The 19,504-nt window shown below is 38.5% G+C and overlaps 1 protein-coding gene across 11 annotated transcripts in view; it reads right to left on the reverse strand.

Moving 5' to 3' along the window:
- Window positions 1-19,504, reverse strand: part of Kcnip4 (Kv channel interacting protein 4) — a 1,135,620-nt gene that overhangs the window by 109,517 nt on the left and 1,006,599 nt on the right. For 2 of the 11 annotated variants that reach the window (NM_001199242.1, XM_030254917.1), the window contains exon 2: window positions 10,640-10,741. The exons of the other annotated variants lie outside the window; for them this stretch is intronic. In NM_001199242.1, the coding sequence (NP_001186171.1) occupies window positions 10,640-10,741 (102 nt within the window). The remainder of the gene's footprint in view (window positions 1-10,639; window positions 10,742-19,504) is intronic. 11 annotated transcript variants of the gene reach the window in all.

Genomic DNA, 19,504 nt, shown 5'->3' on the forward strand with positions numbered 1-19,504 from the left:
ATTATCTATCAACTGAATATTTGTGTTCACGTCACAAAGTTCATCTTCATAACTCGCCTTATCTTCTATCTTTATAATGAAACTTGTCAGGCAAAGTTGGACCAATGTTTCTTGAAGGGAGGCTGCACATCAACCCTGCTACTCTAAATCCCTTGGCAAGAAGGCATTTTGAAAGTAAGCAGCTAAGCTTTAACCCTGCAATCGAAGCAGATAATGTAGCCATAGTCTGTATTTTATATACCTGGTGGAGTGGAAAATTGAGTCTGTTTGAAGTATTCAGTTCCCATTTCAGTGTCTAAAGGAAGCTGGCAGAATCAAGCCTTATTGACTGGACTCTTATTTAGCCTGAATTTTATTTCTTAGGTCAATGCAAATGGAAAAGAGTTTGTAAAACTCTTGTTAGCTATGCAGGTGAACAGCATCCCAGTATTAATAAAATTAAGATGGGTGGTGAACCAGACTCAACATTTGTATAAGAATCTTTTTCATTGTATTACTCTATATGTTATTAGACTGACAAATTTGACTTGAAGTAATAGTCATAAAAAGTAGAAAACAAAAAATTTCAAAATTTTATCAAACAGGCAAACCCTAACACCCCCCAAAAGAGAAAAAGCTACACTAATTAACAATAAAGCCTGTTTCCGGCTTGCTTCAGTTTTTTTAAGGATTCCATATTTTCTTCAGGCATCTTATGATGTCTGATGTCATGCTATTATTCTCTTCAACTCATTTCCCTTATCCTTCTGTATTCCTTATCTTGGTGAATTCCTCCATGGTCCTTTGGTGAAATCTCTTTTCTGCTTTTCCCTCAGCAACGGGGATTGTTTCCCCGTGTTTCTGATGAAGACCTTCACAGGCCACTTGACTTTACCTCCCCCTCTTCTGCTACTCTCACCTGTTGGTTAGACCTTTGTCTTCTCTGGAAGACAGCCCAGTCCAGACCAGGACTCCTTGAGCTCTGATATTACCAAGTTAAACTTCTTCGACATGGAATAACTATGAGATTTCTAGTTAATAATTTAATTTCTATTTTCATTTCAATTTTCTCTTTAAAGTAGGACTGTAACTGTGCCGATCTCAGATACTTGAAGTTAATAACTGTAATTGCTATGTCATGCTATAGAGGGAAGACAGTGAGATCATTTCTTGCATAGACATTTAGGGCAGGGATCTGGCTGACTTTTCTGCTCTCTTTTCTTTCCTATCCCTTGCCTTTTGCCCCATCCCCACCAGATATGTTAAGTTTCTTCTTTTAAGCAGCTGCTTTATCTCCTCTGACAAAGTGATGACTCTTCTCCAAAGGGCTCTGCAGACACATGACCCTCCATTCAATCACCCGAGGTTTCTCAGCCTTATCTAACTCATGACAGTGCTTATGACTCGCGTGGTGGTGGAAGAACCGCAGCACAGTTATCCACTAACAGAAAAGTCATAAAACCTTCACTGTTAACTCTCTGAGCATGTGCGAAGAATATTTATCACTGAAATGTCCATATTATAGATAAGGGAATAAATAAGGGATTAAAACATCATAAAACTTTTGTGGCACATCAGTCATAAATCCATGTTTGAACCAAATAAGCTAATACACATTATGACACTCTCAGTGCTAATTCTTTTTAGTGCCTCTTACATCATTTTATTTATAATAATTGTACCTGGCTGATCTTGACACATTTATTTCAGTGTAATGGCAGTCTTCAGACTGGGGCGTGGGCTCTGTCACTTCCCTTTGGTTTAGTACTACTATCTATAGTATAGTGCTCCATAACTCTACCACCATGAAATGAAATAAACTTAACTTTCCCAGAGTTGTTTGCTTTTGGCTGGCTTATATCATGATTTAATCAAGATTCTTTGTAGATATACAATGGACCAGGACAAGGAATGTTCTATATTTTTTTCATTGGCCACTAGACTATTAAATACCTATGGATACCTATGCAATTTTGGGTAAGCCTGTTAAATTTAAACTCTCTATGTGCCTCCCTTCCTCTCCTTCTTGTCTCCTTCTCTCTCCCCATCTTTCTCCTTCTCCCTCTCATTCCCTTCTTTCATTTTAGAAAAAGGAGATGACCATCCTTGGCATTAGTTATTCTAAAAATAGATTATGATGATGCAATATGATTTTCAGGAGAAAAGATAAGCCTGGAAAAGGCCACACCAAAGGCAGAGGACAATTGTAGTTAGCAGCATATATCATCAGTAAGTAAGTAGTAGCGCCAATTGGTTTTACACCTGATTTAAAATAAATGTCTGCTGTCTCCTGTATGGCATCTCATTGATACTCAGATACCAAGAAAAAAATGAAATTTCATATAGCTCTAAAACATCCATGATTAGACTTTATCAAAATGTTATCTCCTGTGGGTCTTGTTATCCTAGATGAAAGAAGACCTGGTAAGAGATTTTTTTAAACATATTATCTTAGAAGAAAAAAACTTTTGTTTAAGGGGCTATCACAGTATATCCAGATATGCTTATAAGCTTGTTTCAAGAAAGTAAGTGGAGAAAAAGATCTTACTTTTGTAAAGTTGACATTGCATGTATTTGTCAAAATATTGAACACAACAAGATAAAAGATAAAGTGTGAAGATGGCAGAGTAAAAGCACAAGTTAAGACCCTTCTCTGTCTCTTTCTGATGTTGTAATCAGGCAAGGGAATTTATCTCCTATGTCTCAGTGTCCAATTCCGTAGACTAGTGTCCATCTTGCATGATTATGTATGCTATAGTAAATTGATACCCTGGCCTATATAGAACTTAGAACAGCATTAGATTCAGTGCATATGCTAGATATTTTGAAATAAGTTTAATATCTGTGAATTTAATCCTAATTCTTTGGCTCATAAGTGAAATCCACCTAACCTCCAATAGCTAAAAATAAAGTTTACAAAATTTCCTGGATCATTCCTCAGATCCTCCATCAACTTTCTCTATTATCTGCCTAATTTGGAGATTCTAGGCAAATTTACCATGGAAGATGTAACATGAGATTGGTTACTTGTGAGAGGCCAAACATTTTATAAAAATTTCTGGGTATTGATGTTAGGTTTCTAACCATCATCAGGTTGGTAGTTTAAGCTTCCTTTTGTAAAAAAATCCACCAAGAGCAAAATTCTGTTGAGGTCTCTGTCAACATGAAATTTTCCATGATCAATATGTCACCAGTGAAAAATAAGACCTACTGAAGCCTTAAGCTGTATTTGATATCAAAAATCTTAATATAGTTAGAAAATAGTGCCTTATAATTATTCATGCCAATGTGCTCATGGTGGGCTATCAGTTATGAATAGTCTAGTCCAATGGTGATCCTGTCTCATCTATTCTTTATGTCTTCTCAAGTCAATACAAATTATGGACCAAAACATTAATTTAGTAAATGAACTATTTTTACTGAATGGAAATATTGAGACATTAGTAAGTGGATGTGATTTTGATCCCAATTTAAACAAAAACATGTATAAACATAAACATACATATAATCATGTATTTAAAGCTTCCTCTTTTGTATGAGCTCCTGACTATTATCAGTACATACCCTTTTAGTTATTATAACATCATTTGAATAAGCAGGAAAATGTTTGCTATTTTTTAGAGATAAAGTAAATGACTCATTTATCTAGGAAACATAGCCACAGGCTTTGCCAGTATTTTGTTGTTGGAGGAAAAGCAATTTCTATTCATATTTGTGATGCTGGTAGAAAGTTTTCATACTAAACCATAGGTAATGTGGTCTATCATATTCCTTAATTTTATAAATATGCATTCATACACAAGCATGGTCATGTTTTGGGATTAAGATTAATGTTATGAAAAATCATGTGACTCTGAGAATTTGGTACTGGTTCTAAAGATAACTAAATGTACAGAATTTAGGTATAACATCTTTGTATGTTTCCCTGATCCACCCTCTTCCTACCATTAGTGCTTTGAGTAAAGAAGTTGATTATTTTTTTCTTTTTCCTTTTTCTTTTTTACAGTTCCACATGGGGTTTATGGTGGGGGAAGGGGGGAGGTGATGACAAAGACAAGGAGAAGGAGAGAGAAAGATCAGAGGGGCTGCCTTTATTTGGATTGTGATATAGCCACTAGCAGGTAAAGGTGGGAGTGAGTCAAGTGGATGCTGGGAATGTATGGCAGTACCATGGCAACAGATGTGTGGGTCTCTGTGGCCTATGTGTGATGTCACTGGGTTCAGAGACAATCTGCCATGCTGGTTCCTGATACCAACATAGCTCCTTTTTTCTTATCATCAAGAGGAAAAAAAAAGGGCGGGGGGGGGCGAGGAGGGAGAACCCAATGGTGAACAGGAAATAGGGACACTGTGTCTTTTAAACTGCTTCCTGCTGTCTAGGGGTGTCGTCAAAAGAAGTTAATTTTATCAGCAATATTATCACACACTTTGGTGTTCCATCTTCTCATTTTGCCTAGCCAATAGGAAGGACTAAAATGGGATCTCAGGGGAAACAAGGGCAGAACTGAAGATGTACAGTCTACAATCTGGAAGCAGAAGTCTAGACTCACTGCTTTCCAAGATTTCTTTTAAACGTGAAGACCTATGAATAAATCAAATATAGTCAAATTTACAGGGGACTGTTCAGTAGACGCCAGAGGTGATGAAGACATATCTCCCTGAAAAAAATGTTGGAAATATAGGTTTCATAGATCTGGAAACCCAACTCTGCTATTTATGAAAGTTTTGTTTTTGTATCAATAAATTTTAGATATTTTATGTGATTAAATAATCACTTTTTAGATCTTATTAGATGAGCTACAACTTGTCAATTATTTATTCTGATGGTGCTTCATGTGCTAAGTGTTATGTGTGAACTATATGATTTAATCCTGTGCTAATAATACACTTTCCAGATGATAACAGAGCTTTCTGAGTCTCCAGTGTGCTATGCTCCTTTCTTCCATAAACCAGGTTCTTTTTCAGGCTCTCAGTTATTACTTCATCAGGGATGCTTGCCCTGAACCACATCATATCTTTTCCTAACTTACATCCACTTTTAAGAGCAGAAGCACGATTTTACTTCCTTCTTAATACTCATTCCATCAAGAGGGGATTATCTTTGTTTTCATGTTATTTCTACCCTCCCAAAATCAGTGCCAAGAGACATGTAACTTGAAAAATGTTCTCTCTTAGAGTATTCTTCATGTTTCATATGGACTCTGTAAATAAATCCAAGATAGTATTGTGGAGTAAAGATTAAATAAGGAAACTGTGGATCAAAATATCCCAGGAATTTGTTTCATAGCAATCACAACAAGAACCCAATATGTTCTAGGATGCTGGTGTCTGTTTTGGATACCTCTGGGGCTAATTATATTTGATGTTAATTCCATTCTCCTGTGAGTAGTTGCATCCAAGGAATGAGTCAGCACTCAGGTGATTTCCTGTAAACCTGCTTCCCACCTTAATTTGTAAAATAAAGGAGAGCTGATGATTGGGCAGATAAAAGGGAAGGTGGAGCAGAAGGTGTGGAGAGGAAGAGGGAGAAAATGGATGAGGGAGAGGATGCAGAGGAGGAAGAAGAAAAGCAGAGCAGAAGCACATGGCCTGGAGAAACCACAAATTCTAAGGGGTCTCATAGATGTGGAAGATGGTAGTGTAGCAGTAGATCTGCCCTATCTAGGCGCACAACATTTAATCCTATTAACTGAGTTGTGTTTTCATTGCCTGGACATCTTTGGGTTGGAGATTTACTGTAACAGGTGTCCATTTACTTCTTTAAGTTATTGTTGGAAGAAGGAAATGCACCAAAGAGTGCTGTAGCACAAGCTTTAAAGAATTGAATTTACATCTCAGAGAGAAAGCTGGCAGTAGTTTGGTGACCAGTACAGTGGTGGGTGGGGAAGCAACAAGGGAGGAAGGAACAACTTCAGAAAGTAGGTAGCTGATAATGGCAGGCAAGTGACCCCGGGGACTCCTGGATCCACTGCAGGGTGAGGCAATTGGGCTGCTGCATTTGTCTGAGGTTCATCAACAGTCTGGGATGGGCATTAAAAGATCAGTAGGAAGTTGAGTCCTCAGAGGACAGGGAGGTGAGCCCAAAACTTGAATTAGACAATTCTTACTTTAGTAGACAGCTGTTTCTAGTCTCTATCCTCACCTCATTTCTCACTGTTGTTCAGAAGTTATTAACACCAAGAAGAACTCTACATCCTAAATGAATGTGCACAAGATCACATCAATTTCTAATTTTCAGTCACTATCAGGTGGCTTGAGTGGAGAAGGACAAAGAGCATCGCCTGAACTGGTTACTCCTTCCTCTTAGAGTCATGCACTGCTCTCTAAAACCTCTTGGTGGTAGTTGGAATTCTGGACTTCAACCATCAAAGTCAAGAAATGTGCTTAAAATGTTAATTTTGAGAGTTGTAATTTTTACCTTTTATTAAATATTTTATCTCTGAACACTTGAAAATATATGGTCTTTCATAAAACACTTTACCATGTGCTACTTCTTTTACAGCATGGCAAGAATAATATTTCAAGTCTGCATTGAAATACGACTGAAAGTGAAGAAAGAGGAGGGATGAAGAGGGTGGTGTTGAAGAACAGGCAGTGATAAAGGAGTAGAGACAGCCCCATTGTCTCTTGCTCTCGGGGTTGGGCTATCACAGACATGTTCACTGACAGGCTTTTTCAGGCTCACAGCAAAATGCTAAAGATGGTAACAGCCTCATACTTAGTTGTCAGAGAGCAATGCTGCTCTCTGTTGAGGAAAAGTGATTCTTTTTTGTACTAAATGGGGAGATCATATAGATATCTTCCCGTGATCTTTCAAGTTTGAAGTTTTCTAATTCAGGGCTTCAAGTCTTCATGGCTCAGCAAGAGTGTAGGTTTTTCTATAGGAAGCTAACTCTCAGACACACAGCATTGGATGTCTCATAAGACCTTATAGATTACATTCCCTCTGTCACTCAGAGGTCAATCAGACCTAGAACCACTGACCTCGTCAGACTCATCTTCACTTTCTCAAAGCTATGGGCTATGTATATGTTCCTTCTGGGGGCCTAGGGACCTCTGCTTATGTGCTTTTTCATTTAATCTTTCTGCCTCTTACCCCATATTCACATGATATATTTTTACATTCTACACAATTGTTAGAATCTAGTCCACTGAGGAGTGCTAATATGATTACATGGCTAACGTAGCAACGGAATTCCTTGTCTTCTTTTCCAGGTATGCTACTCCTACCTGATGTGTTTTCTCGTGATAATTGGATATGTGAAAATGATTGCTGCTGGATAGAGACTTTTACATCCAAAGATGGATTGGGTCTACAAATCATGTTATATGTCTAGCATGATATAAACAACAGCTAGTTTCTAGTTTTTAAAAATTGGTATATATTAATTATATATAGTCCAAAGTCCTACCAAAGTTTATGTCAAGTATAACATGGAAATAGCTTTATATATACATATATTTGAACCATAACTATATAGTACATGTATGTCATTAGGTATCTTTATAAAATCTAGCATTCACAAGTGAGAGAAAATGTGCAATATTTGCCTTTCTGTATCTAGCTTGTTTTTTAATGATAATCTCATAGTACAGACATGTTCAACAAATTATATACAGAGTTGAACTCTATTATACTATGATGTTTGCTTCATTCATCTGTTGATGGACAACTAAGTTGATAGTATATCTATCTATTACTGATATTAATATTGATAGTATACCACTATTCTGAAATAGTGCTATAATAAACATGTATCCCTGTACGTGTACCCCTGTGATTTGTTTACTTAAAATCCTTTGGATGTATACCCAGGAGTGAGTTTGCTAAGCCACCAAATTGTTCTGCTTATAAATTCTTGAGGAATCTTCATGAGAGTATCCAAAGTGCTGGGATGCATTTATATTCGCATCAGTGGATATACAAGGGTTTCTTTGCTAACCAGAATTAGTTACTGTACATTTTATTTCTGATAACCATCCTGAATGACATGAAATAAAGTCTTAATGGAACTTTAATTTGTATTTCTATAGTGAATGAGGATATTAAATTTAGCAAGTATGAGATTTTCGTTATTCTCATTATTTCTGTTCAGAACAGTTTTTCTGCTTGGCTGTAATCTCAAGAAACATCCTTTTAGGGTAGGTCAGAGTTAAATTGATTTGCATCCTCTGTAAATACGTTTTTGCTAGATATTGGTGCAGAGAAAACACTAACAAAATCTGACAATTTGTTCTTCCCTAAGCAAATATGGAGACTCATTTGACACTTACATTTTCCATGTCTATATGATATAAATAACTATGTTTTCAGCAAATATCAGGAAAATTGGCAATGTTGACTCTCCATTTCGAGGAGCAAAGCAACTGCTCTAATAGCCAGCTGTCTGTGACAAGCAGACGTCATCAACCCTGCAGCTTCAGCATCTTATTGCTTTACTGTTTTTCATCCCTCTATATTATAGCCTCGTGGGTTGTTGCTGACATGCAATGTCTTACTTGTGAACTGTTATGTCTTTGTAAGTATGTATGTGTATAAGTTTGTGACGAAAGAAAAAAAATACAACAATTTACCTTAATAATAATTTTAACTATTCCCTGCACAGAATTTCTACCTGGAAATATCATTTCTTTTATTGTTACCTTTTCCACAAAGAATGTAACAGAAGATCTAGTTGAGTAGACATCTGTGTGTTTCCTGTTTTGGATTTTGCTTTGTATTTTGAAATGTGGGCTTGTTTATTGTTCTCAACACAAGGCCCATTTTGGTTGTCTTATGACAAGTATTCACATTCAATGTTTTCTACAAAATGATATGGCAGAATATAAAGAAGGTGGGTTGAGATCCTGTCTTTGTACCCACAACAAATGATGATTGTTTTCCTCATTTTTTAATGTTCTGTCTCCTTCGTAGGAAAGATGAACTTTCTCTTGTCTAATTCTAGAAGTTGACTGATGCTTGGAATTAAATTACTGTAAACATTTTTTTTTTTTTGTACACAGACCACTTATAAATTCAGAGTCAGTGGCATTTGCTATCTTTGTAAAGTAACTGATGTTAATGGATATTCTCTCTTTAGGAGCTCACTGCTTTCTGATACGCAAGGATGCCACATAGTAGAAATGAATGAGAAGGTAGGCCAGTGTGTTAGCTTCAGGAGTCAACCTGGCTAAGCTAGAACACTCAATTATTTAGTAAATCTCAACTCTAAGTGTTTATATGGAGGTAGTACATGAAAGTGTTGATGTCTACAGTTGGCAGACTGCAAGTAAATGATAGATAACTTTGAACATAGTGGGTGAGTCTCGTCAAGGTGATAAACAAACACGAGGCTTCCTCAAAAAGAGTCCTGGCTCTATTCTACAGCATCAAATGCTGTCTAACTTTTCAATCCACCCATTGCAACTATCCTATAAAGCAAAAGAATTATATTTAGGTGTATGTGTTTACCCATAAATATATGGTACAGGAAAATAAATATATATGTATAAGTATATAGCATGTATGCATGTACATGTATGTGTATATGGTTGTATTTGTTCTGTTTTGCTAGAGAATTTTGTCCAGTGTGGGCAGAGGATAAACAAAGGAAAAAAAAAGTCACATTTTAAAAAAGACATCAAGAAATTATAATAGCTGGATATATACATATATGATCTAGCAATCCCTCTCCTGGGTTTATGTTCACAGTAAATTTAATTTATTTGTTAAAGAGACAACTGTACTTCCTTGTAGAACTAGTTGCTATAGTCAAGCAAAGGAATTAACCTAATAGGTGACTACTACTGGATAAACATGTATATTCTCTATCTATCTATCTATCTATCTATCTATCTATCTATCTATCTATCTACATATACCATATTCAGCCTGGAAAACAATAACTTCTTGCCATATGTATGACATGGCTAGGTGAGGACATCATTAAGTGAAAGAGGGCAGGCACAGAATGCAAAACATTGCATCTCACTTATGTATAGGATTTTGAGAAGTTAATCTCATAGAAGTTGAGAATATAATAGTGGGTACCAGGTAGTGAGGAGCATAGCTATGAATGAGGGGTGAGGAAGGAAGGTTAATTACTGGTTACTAAACTATAGCTAGATGAGGCTTCTGTTGTATATCAAGAGTGGACATTGGTGACTATAATATATCATGTATCCCAGAAAAGCCAAAAGTAGGGGGTTTTGCATCATTTGTATCAAAGAAAAGATAAATGTTTGAGCATGTGGATGTGTTTATCCATCTGAACATTATGCAGAATATGCATGTATCAAAACACCACATGGCACTCCATAAATATGGACATTTTCTGTTGCAACTAGACAACAAGAAACTTGTAAAATAACATTGCTTAAATTGGCAGCTGCTGAACAACCATTTTAAGCAAAGCAATCCTCTATGTTTGTCCCCAAGCTTCAGATGAAACTGTCAGTTACAGGAAGCACGGGCCTCTGTTACTGACACGAAGCGTTCAGCCTGCCAAATGAAAGTCGCCTGTTGCTCATATCTCGGTGTTTCAGATAAACACGAGCTGTAAATAGGCATTGCTTCGCAGGAGATGATCTATCGATTCTTTTGAGAACCAGAAATTGCAGGGCGTGAGGACCTACACAAGCAAAGCAAACAATTTGGGGGCGAAAAGAAAAGGAAACTTGCTTTGAATAGCAGGAGACGACGTTTTGGCAGCTGAGCAGGGCAAGAGCTTCATGAGCCGCTCTTTAATGCTGCGCTTGGTGTTGTTCTGCGCGTAGAGGAAACCTAGAAAATACATGATCGGTTCTGTTAGTGCCTTCTGCACAGCAGGTCCCTCATGGCTGCAGGGGTCACAAGGGAAGCTGGACAGGCAGGATGGGGAGACAGCTGCTAGCTCAGGCAATCACAGACAGCCGGTTAGAGCCCCTAAAGTTGGTTTCCTTATTTATCTTTTATGTAAGCGTCATATGCTGCACTAAAGGTGCAGATTAGCAAACGAAAACAGGATGAAAAAGATTCTCAGTGGATAACAAGAGTATTATTTGGTGGCTTATTTTGGTTCTCAGATCAAAAGCACAACACCACCACTGGGAAAAACGTTGCCTGGGTTGAAAGTTCAATATTCAAACCAGAGTTAAGGGCCCCCGCATCTCAATCTTCTTTTCTCTCACTACTCCAGGCTTTGATTACAAAGGAGGTGGATGCTCTCATGAATCACGCACACAGCAATCACCTGATAGTACTTTTGCCTTCCCTGAAAGTGGGAAAAATCAATGGCCTTGACAGGCAGTCTCATTAGCATACGTTGAGGAGTCCGGATATGTAGAAATCCCTCGCATTTTTCACACAGTGACATTAATGAATGGCGCGTATTCAAGTGAAGCCATTCCCAAAGAAGCAAGGTGTGTTTCCAAAACGTTAACCCAGGAACAGAGCCCAGTGCCGCAGGAGCACAGCCATGACTTCAGGCAGTTGGACAAGACAGAAAATCAGTGGTAGCTCCGCAGGCAAGCTAGCAAGTGCCCGAGACAACTTGTCACCGTCAGGAACCCACTGTGTTCAATTCTGCATCATCTCAGCCACTCCAAATGCCTGAAAGCACGGAGCTGCTTGTTACAATGAATTGTAAAAATCAAACTGGACTCGAAGATGTCTGATCTGAAGCAAAGGAAGAGCATCAATTAAATTTAAAGTTATATTATGTTTGTTCTGGCGACCTGGCAAGCATGCCTTTTGTTCTTTTTCAATTCTAGTGTTTCTTCTACCTTGGAATTTTAAGCTAGTCCTGACCCCGAAGCTAGAGATCCACCTCACCAGGAGAACATACCAGCTAAAACTGTGAGTGAGAAAAATGAAGAGATAAATATGCAACTTAGATCATCCTCTTGATTAAGAGCACTCTTAAAACTTCATACTGTCTGGGACCGATGTCCCGAAGTCGGCACGTGATCTGAGGCTGCAATCACTCTGTGACACTTTCACTCACTGTCCTTACTGCTCTAGCTCATGGCCCAACGTCCAAGTAGTCCTTTCTGACTTGGTCAGAACTCATAAATCATCCTTCCAGCCTGGAAGTGTGTGACACCTTCCTCAACTGACTTCCTAAGAGAAAGCTGAGGATGTGGCACAGAATAAAAGGTTAATAAATTGACACTGGGCATATAAAGACCAAGAGCAATTTACGTTTTAAGTCTGATTTATATAGTGTGTATGTCTATTTTCTTCCTCCTCCTCCATTTCTGGAAGAACTTTTTCACCCAGGCACCCCCTCCTCTGGAAACAGGCATTAGCTTGCTCAGGCAGCAAGCTGTCTCTCTGTCTTTGCTCTTTCCTTACTGCCATGGTAAGGTATGTGCTCCATCCTTCTTTGTAATCACCCTTCACCAATAGTCAACATCTATATTCCCAGTCTGCCTTTGATACAGTTCAAGTACATCCCTTTGGCAAACTGTTCCTTCCTGTCTCTACCTGGCCTATGGAGAAAGACTTCTCCCTTGTTTGCTCTCCCTGCCCTAGTGCTCCAGCAGCCCAACATTTTTCCGAAAGTCACCACACCCTGTCATAGATAAGAGATAAAGAAAATGAGGAACAATGTCCTGCCAGCTTTCTGTAGCAGACACAGAAGACCCTAAGGGACCTTCTATCACAGCTCCTTAGCTTCAGACTTAATTTCTTGACAACTAGCCAGACTCTGAATTTTTGACAGAAATTCAAGATGTTTTCTGGCTGCTTGAGTTCCTCTTTGGTCCATGAATTCTATTTACAAGATCAGGCTTTATGTGGGAAGGGAAAGATTCCCCACCCCCCCCTGCCCCCAACTACTTGAAACTGTCAATGTTACCTCTGTTGCCCCCGAATTATTTGGTAAAATCAACAAGTTGTTAGTTTAGATTAAGCTCAAGAAGTTTTAAGACTGTAGTCCCCACTTCTTCCTATTTCGTTCTAAGTGGCCTTGGAGAGATCATTAAACTCTAGGCATCTACGTTTTCCTTATGAATCAAGCTGAAATGTCTATGAGTATTAAGGCTAGAGTGTCACCCCCAATAGACATGCTTTGATTGACTAGCCCTTAGATGATAACATTCTTTGGGTAGATTCAGACAGGAAGCTAGGACTTGGCCTTTTTGCCAACTTCCTTTCTCACTCTGTTTTGTGATCTGCCTCAAGACGAACTTTCTACCATAAGCATGAGCCACTGTGATCTAACCTGCTCCACCATGTCTTTCCACGAGTGATGTTCTGAAAACCCCTGCAACTATGATTCAACATAACTTTTCTCTTTTAAATTACTTGCATTGGGTATTTTGGTTTCACTGAAGTAAAATTTCACTTCTAAAAGCAATTAAAAAGCCAGATGTTTAGGCTGCTACTTTTTTGGATGAGGATTGGGGGTTTGGTGGGGGTAGGGGTTGTTATAGAAGTTTTCCATGTCCCTCTTTCTCAAAACAGGAAGCTATCAAAGAGAACTCTTAAAAAGTATGTGCGCTGGCAAGATGGCTCAGTGGGTAAGAACACTGACTGCTCTACTGAAGGTCCTGAGTTCAAATCTCAGCAACCACATGGTGACTCACAATCATCTGTAATGAGATCTGACACCCTCTTCTGGTGCATCTGAAGACAGCTACAATGTACTTTATTATAATAATAATAAATAAAACTTCAGCAGGAGTGAGCAGGGCTGACCGGAGTAAGCTGGGTTGATGGGAACAAGCAGAGGTCCTAAAAATTCAGTTTCCAATAACCAAATGAAGGCTCACAATCGTCTGTACAGCTACAGTATACTCATATACATAAAATAAAATTTAAAAAAGCATGATAAGGATACTGAAGTTAGCTCTCCACAATTGATGGCTCCTTGGGGGTAGAGGGGACAGTTCAGTTCTATTTAAGGGACTGGCCTGAGAGTTTGACCATACTCCAGTGAGTACATAGACAGAAAATATTGGACTTGCTTTTTTTCTTTTTTTCTTTTTTTCTTTTTTTCTTTTTCACTTTTTTAATTTTATTTTTTGTCAGGGGATGTCACAAAGGTTGGGGAAGGACAGACAGAAGGATTGGGAAGTGAGTGTGACTGGAATACATGATGTACAATTCCTAAAAAAAATCAACAACATATTCTGTTAGAGAGAGAGAGGAGAGAGAGAGAGAGAGACAGAGAGACAGAGAGACAGAGAGACAGAGAGACAGAGACAGAGACAGAGACAGAGACAGAGACAGAGACAGAGAGGAGGGCTACAAAATCAGGAAGAAAAGAGCAGAATGGGAACATGGGTAATTCTCTTCCTCTTCTACTTCCTCTCTTCTTTCTCTGATATCAGTTCATGAGAAAAGCACCACTTTTCCACTTTTCTCCTTAAAAATCTAGTGGTTTGGTATTCAAGCACTGGAAACAATCAGTCCCCAAAGTTGTATCTGAGCACAGACCTTGGCTTAGTTACTTAGTTTCTCTGTATGTCAGCTTTTCTCCTTGGGAAAATAAACTAGTCATGATGTCTACATCAAAGAGTTGTGGATATCAGGTGGAATAACAATGAACTATTGACTCAATGACAGTTCTGTAATATGAGCCCAGTGAATGGGAGACCTTTAACTTCTTTATACCATATGAACAGACCACATTACTTCCAGCCCCAGAGCCTTTTATTTTGCTGCTATCTGCATGGAAACTTTAGAATTTTGCTTCTCTTCCTTTTTTGTCTAGTTCATGTCTATTCACCCTTGTAATTTCAGTTCTAAGACTGTTCGCAGAGGAAGGCCTAACAGAATAAAGCAGAGCATGTAGAACTTTTATATGTTCTTGTGGTTTCCTGTTTCTTTCTCTCATAGGAAGTATAATTAGTAACATTTATATATTTTTAAGTATACCCTCATACTGTAATATAATATTGAAGAATGATGCATTTAGTGGTTAATGAATACTACTAGACATGTTGACTGTCACTATAAACAATCATATAACTGGATAAATAATATAGAGTAAACTAGTCTAAGCACAGAGAATAGGCAGTATAGAACAGGGATGCTTAGGAGAAGAAAAAGCCAAGAGGTGAGTCTGTGGGGGCTCTTTGTGCGTGGTGGCATGCTCCCCAGAGGGTTCAGAGTGATATCCAGGCTCACTTGACTGAGATCCAGACATGAGTGAGTCTTTTTCAGTGGCTAGATTTTTTAAGGAATTAGAGACATAATTTTTGTGCATGGGGAGGAACCTGGGTGAGGATTATGTGTGGGCTGTTGGGAATGTGGTGAGAAATGCATGCTCAGGACAAGGTGTCATGTGCATATGAGGCAGAAGCTGCTGAAGAGCTAAGAATAAAATGATGATAACAGAAGTCTCAGGTGCCTAGCAGTTTTGAAGTTCTGGTATAGTCACGTACACAGACACACACGCAGACACACACACTCACATACATGCACACATGCACACAAACACACACTACTCACTCAAATCGACCCATCCTTTCATAAAGAAGATAAAAGAAAATATACCAACTGCATTGAGGACATCTGTTATACTCACTGAGCTCAGAAAGTCTACATAGGAGGAAGAATAATATCCTAGAGTGAGGACCATTCTATGAAAACCCAATTGACCAATCTTAAGAGAAAAATAGAACAAAAGCTGGAGATACTCTCAGTTACACTATAGGATATCTTCTAGAACGACACAAAATACTATTTAAAGATAAAGAGTGCAAACCAAACTTTCTACATTATGTGGTAAGAGTGTCAGTTATGTTGTGAGACTCACTTGGTGTGTAGCAGAGGTGACAATGGATGACCCATAATCATGAAAGAGAGAGAGAGAGAGAGAGAGAGAGAGAGAGGGAGGGAGAGAGAGAGAGAGAGAGAAAAGAAAGGGATAGAAACAGACCTAAGGTGGGCACAGGGGGTGGAACTAATACTAAATGTAAATAGTAAATAGTAAAGAAAATGATGACTGTGTTGCTAGGGAACTTTTCACAAACTCAATTCAAGCAACAGACAGAAACAAGAAGGAACAAAGTAAAATATTTAAAATAAAAAGCTTATAAGAGCCAGAGGACCAGGGAGTCCTCTATGGGACTGTGCTTCCTAGAAGTGGCCGTCTACACAAGGCCTGAACAATGATAGCAGCAATAGACAAGCTAATGTAGTAGAAGGTAGAAAAGTCTCACAGGCTCCATTCCCTAGACAAAGAATTACAGGGAACTAATTAATGACTGCCAAGAGTCGGAGAATTGGCTGCTCCAGCAATAAGCCTCCTAACTGATTATCCAGTACATAGTGGTCAGCCCTGAAGTCATATTCACCACAAACAACCAAATCATACTCAACCAAGTTTTATTTATAAAATTCTGTTCATGTGTGTATCTCTACCTCTCCCCTGCCCTCTCTGTGTTGGGTAATAAGTAAAAGAAAAGTGGTCATCAATTTTAGAGGAAATGAGGGAACATAGAAAAATGCTGGAGTACAGAGACATGGGAGGAGTTTGAGGGGCGAAAGAGCAGGGAAAAATGATGTAGATATAGTTTAATTAAAAAAAATGTTTTAATTGTACGAAGTCATCTTTATTTAGTCTGATTTACCAATACATGAGGGATTGCTAAAGAATGATTTATGAAGCTTGAATACATAACAAAAAATTAAACCATCAGTTGGAATAATAGAAATAGATAATTAATGGGAGTCTTGGGACCTCTCTAAAATCCTAAGAATATAAGAATGACTAGAGAGTAAGCAGCAAGGAGAGATAAGAGCTTTGCTAAGAAATAATGGAACCAATAGACTGGGAAAAGATCTTTACTAATCCTACATCCAATAGAGGACTAACATCTAATATATATAAAGAACTCAAGAAGCTGGACTCCAGAGAACCAAATAACCCTATTAAAAAATGGTGAACAGAGCTAAACAGAATTCTCAACTGAGGAAACTTGAATTACTGAGAATCACCTAAAGAAATGTTCAGCATCCTTAGTCATCAGGGAAATGCAAATAAAAACAACCCTGAGATTCCACCTCACACCAGTCAGAATGGCTAAGCTCAAAAACTCAGGTGACAACAGATGCTGGCAAGGATGTGGAGAAAGAGGAACATGGCTGGTGAGATTGCAAGCTGGTACAACCACTGTGGAAATCAGTCTGGAAGTTCCTCAGAAAGTTGGATATAGTACTATCTGAGGACCCAGACATACCTCTCCTGGTCATATAACCGGAAGATGCTCCAACATGTAATAAGGACACACACATGCTCCACTATGTTCATAGCAGCCATATTTATAATATCCAGAAGCTGGAAACAACCCAGATGTCTCTCAACAAAGTAATGGATACAGAAAATGTGGTACATTTACAAAATGGAATACTACTAAGTTATTAAAAACAATGACTTCATGAAATTCGCAGACAAATGGAGTGAACTTGAAAATATCACCCTGAGTGAGGTAACCGAGTCATAAAAGAACACACATGGTATATACTCACTGATAAGTGGATACTAGCCCAAAAGTTCAGAAGATACCCAAGATACAATTCACAGACCATATGAAGCTCAAAAAGAAGGAAGACCAAAGTGTGGATTCTTCAGTGCTTCTTAAAAGGGAGAACAAAATACTCACAGGAGGAAATAGGAAGACAAAGTGTGGAGCAGAGACTGAAGGAAAGGCCATCTCTTTTCTTCCCCACCTGAGAATCCATCCCATATACAGTCACCAAATCTGGAAGATATTGCAGATGCTGGAGTGCTTGCTGAAGGGAGCCTGATATGGCAGACTCTTGAGAGGCTCTGCCAGAGCCTGACAAATACAAAGATGGATGCTCTCAGTCAGCCACTGGACTGAGCATGATGTGCCCTATAGAGGAGTTGGCAATAGGACTGAAGGAGCTGAGGGGGTTTGCAGCCCTGTGCAGGGAGCAACAGTGTCAACAGGCCAGAATCCCTGGAGTTCCTGGGGACTGGACCACCAACAAAAGAGTACACATGGAGGAACCCATATCTCCGGCCACATATGTGGCAGAGGATGGCCTTGTTGGACATCAGTGGGAGGGGCAGTACTTGGGCATGAGGGGGTTCTACATCCTAGTGTAGGGGAAAGCCAGGGCAGGAAGGCAAGAGTGGTTGGGTGGATAGGGGAGTATGCTTATAGATGCAGGGAGAGGGAGATGGGATGGGAGTTTCTGGAGGGGAGACCAGAAAGGGTATAACTTTTGAAATGTAAAAAAGGAAATATCCAATAAAAGAAAAAAGGAAGAAATAATGGTCTAAATGTTTCACATTTGCTTGGAAACATTTGTTGAAGACCTGCAATTTTTTTTAACCTTAAAGCAAGACAAATTCAAGAAGAATCATAGAGAGCTCAATGGGAAAACAATATCATTAAAAATGAATGAGAAAGTACCTATTAGAGAGCAATGCTATGAGGACAGTGTATTGTAAGATACAGTACAGTTTGCATGATGCCATGACTCCTCAGGGTTCTCAGGTTGAATACAAAGAAAATCAAGCCAGATGTCTATACTTAATCCATACAATTGTTTTGAAAAATAAAGGTGAAAGTATGTCTTCAGACAAAGGTGCATACATACATACATACATACATACATACATACATACATACATACATAGTCAATCGACCTGCACTAATAAAATATAATAAAGAAAATTGCTCAGGCAAAGGAGAAATGATGTGACACAGACACAGAGATCTCCAGATAGAATGTTTTTCCTATATGTTTAAAAGAAAATGAATCGTGAAGTTTATTGTATTTACATGGAAAATTTCTGAGACCAATAGCATGAAATTAGAAGAAAGTCAAGTGAAATTTACGACTATGTGGCTCTTATATTTCATAGAGAGTGGGACCTTGTTAGTTGTAAGTAGCCTGCAGGAAATGAAGAAGATAAATTACAATTTCTAGGTGCTAGGACACCAATTAAAGCAATACAAGAAAGTATAGCTAAAGCTTCAGTAGGGGAATTAAATAGGATACATACATATACAGTTAACTAAAAATAAGACAAAACCCCAAGTTTCTGTAAGTTTTGTGGAATTATAGCCGAATGCATAGTTAAATCTTTAACTGTATTTTTCTTGTCCGTGACTGTATTCCCACCATTACCACAGTGTCGGATATATAAATTGCTCAATCTGTATCCACCAAACCATGAAATCAGACTATGTATCTTTTCTGGTTAAGAGGTCTGACATCATCCAGAGGGCTATAATTAGCAGATGCACTTAGAATTTGCATAATACATTTCCCCACAGCTCCTCCCCACATCCTTAAAGGGTAGCTGAGTGTGATGCTCCCGTGATGAGAACAGCAGTGATAGAGTTAGGGTTGGGGCTCTGCTGTCCAGCAGTGATACTAGGAAATCAGAGAGGGTAAGGCACCCAGAAAGTTTCCGTAGGACCTCACCCACACAAAGACTACCCACTCTCATGAATTAATTAGCATGTATCTCATAAACATTTACCTACTAAGGTATTAAAAATGTTTATTATAAATGCACACTTACAAACATAAAGTGTTTTCTTTGTAAAACTGTGTGTGGAGTGACTATATGAA

This window comes from Mus musculus, chromosome 5, assembly GCF_000001635.26.
Source record: "Mus musculus strain C57BL/6J chromosome 5, GRCm38.p6 C57BL/6J".
Lineage (NCBI taxonomy): Eukaryota > Metazoa > Chordata > Mammalia > Rodentia > Muridae > Mus > Mus musculus.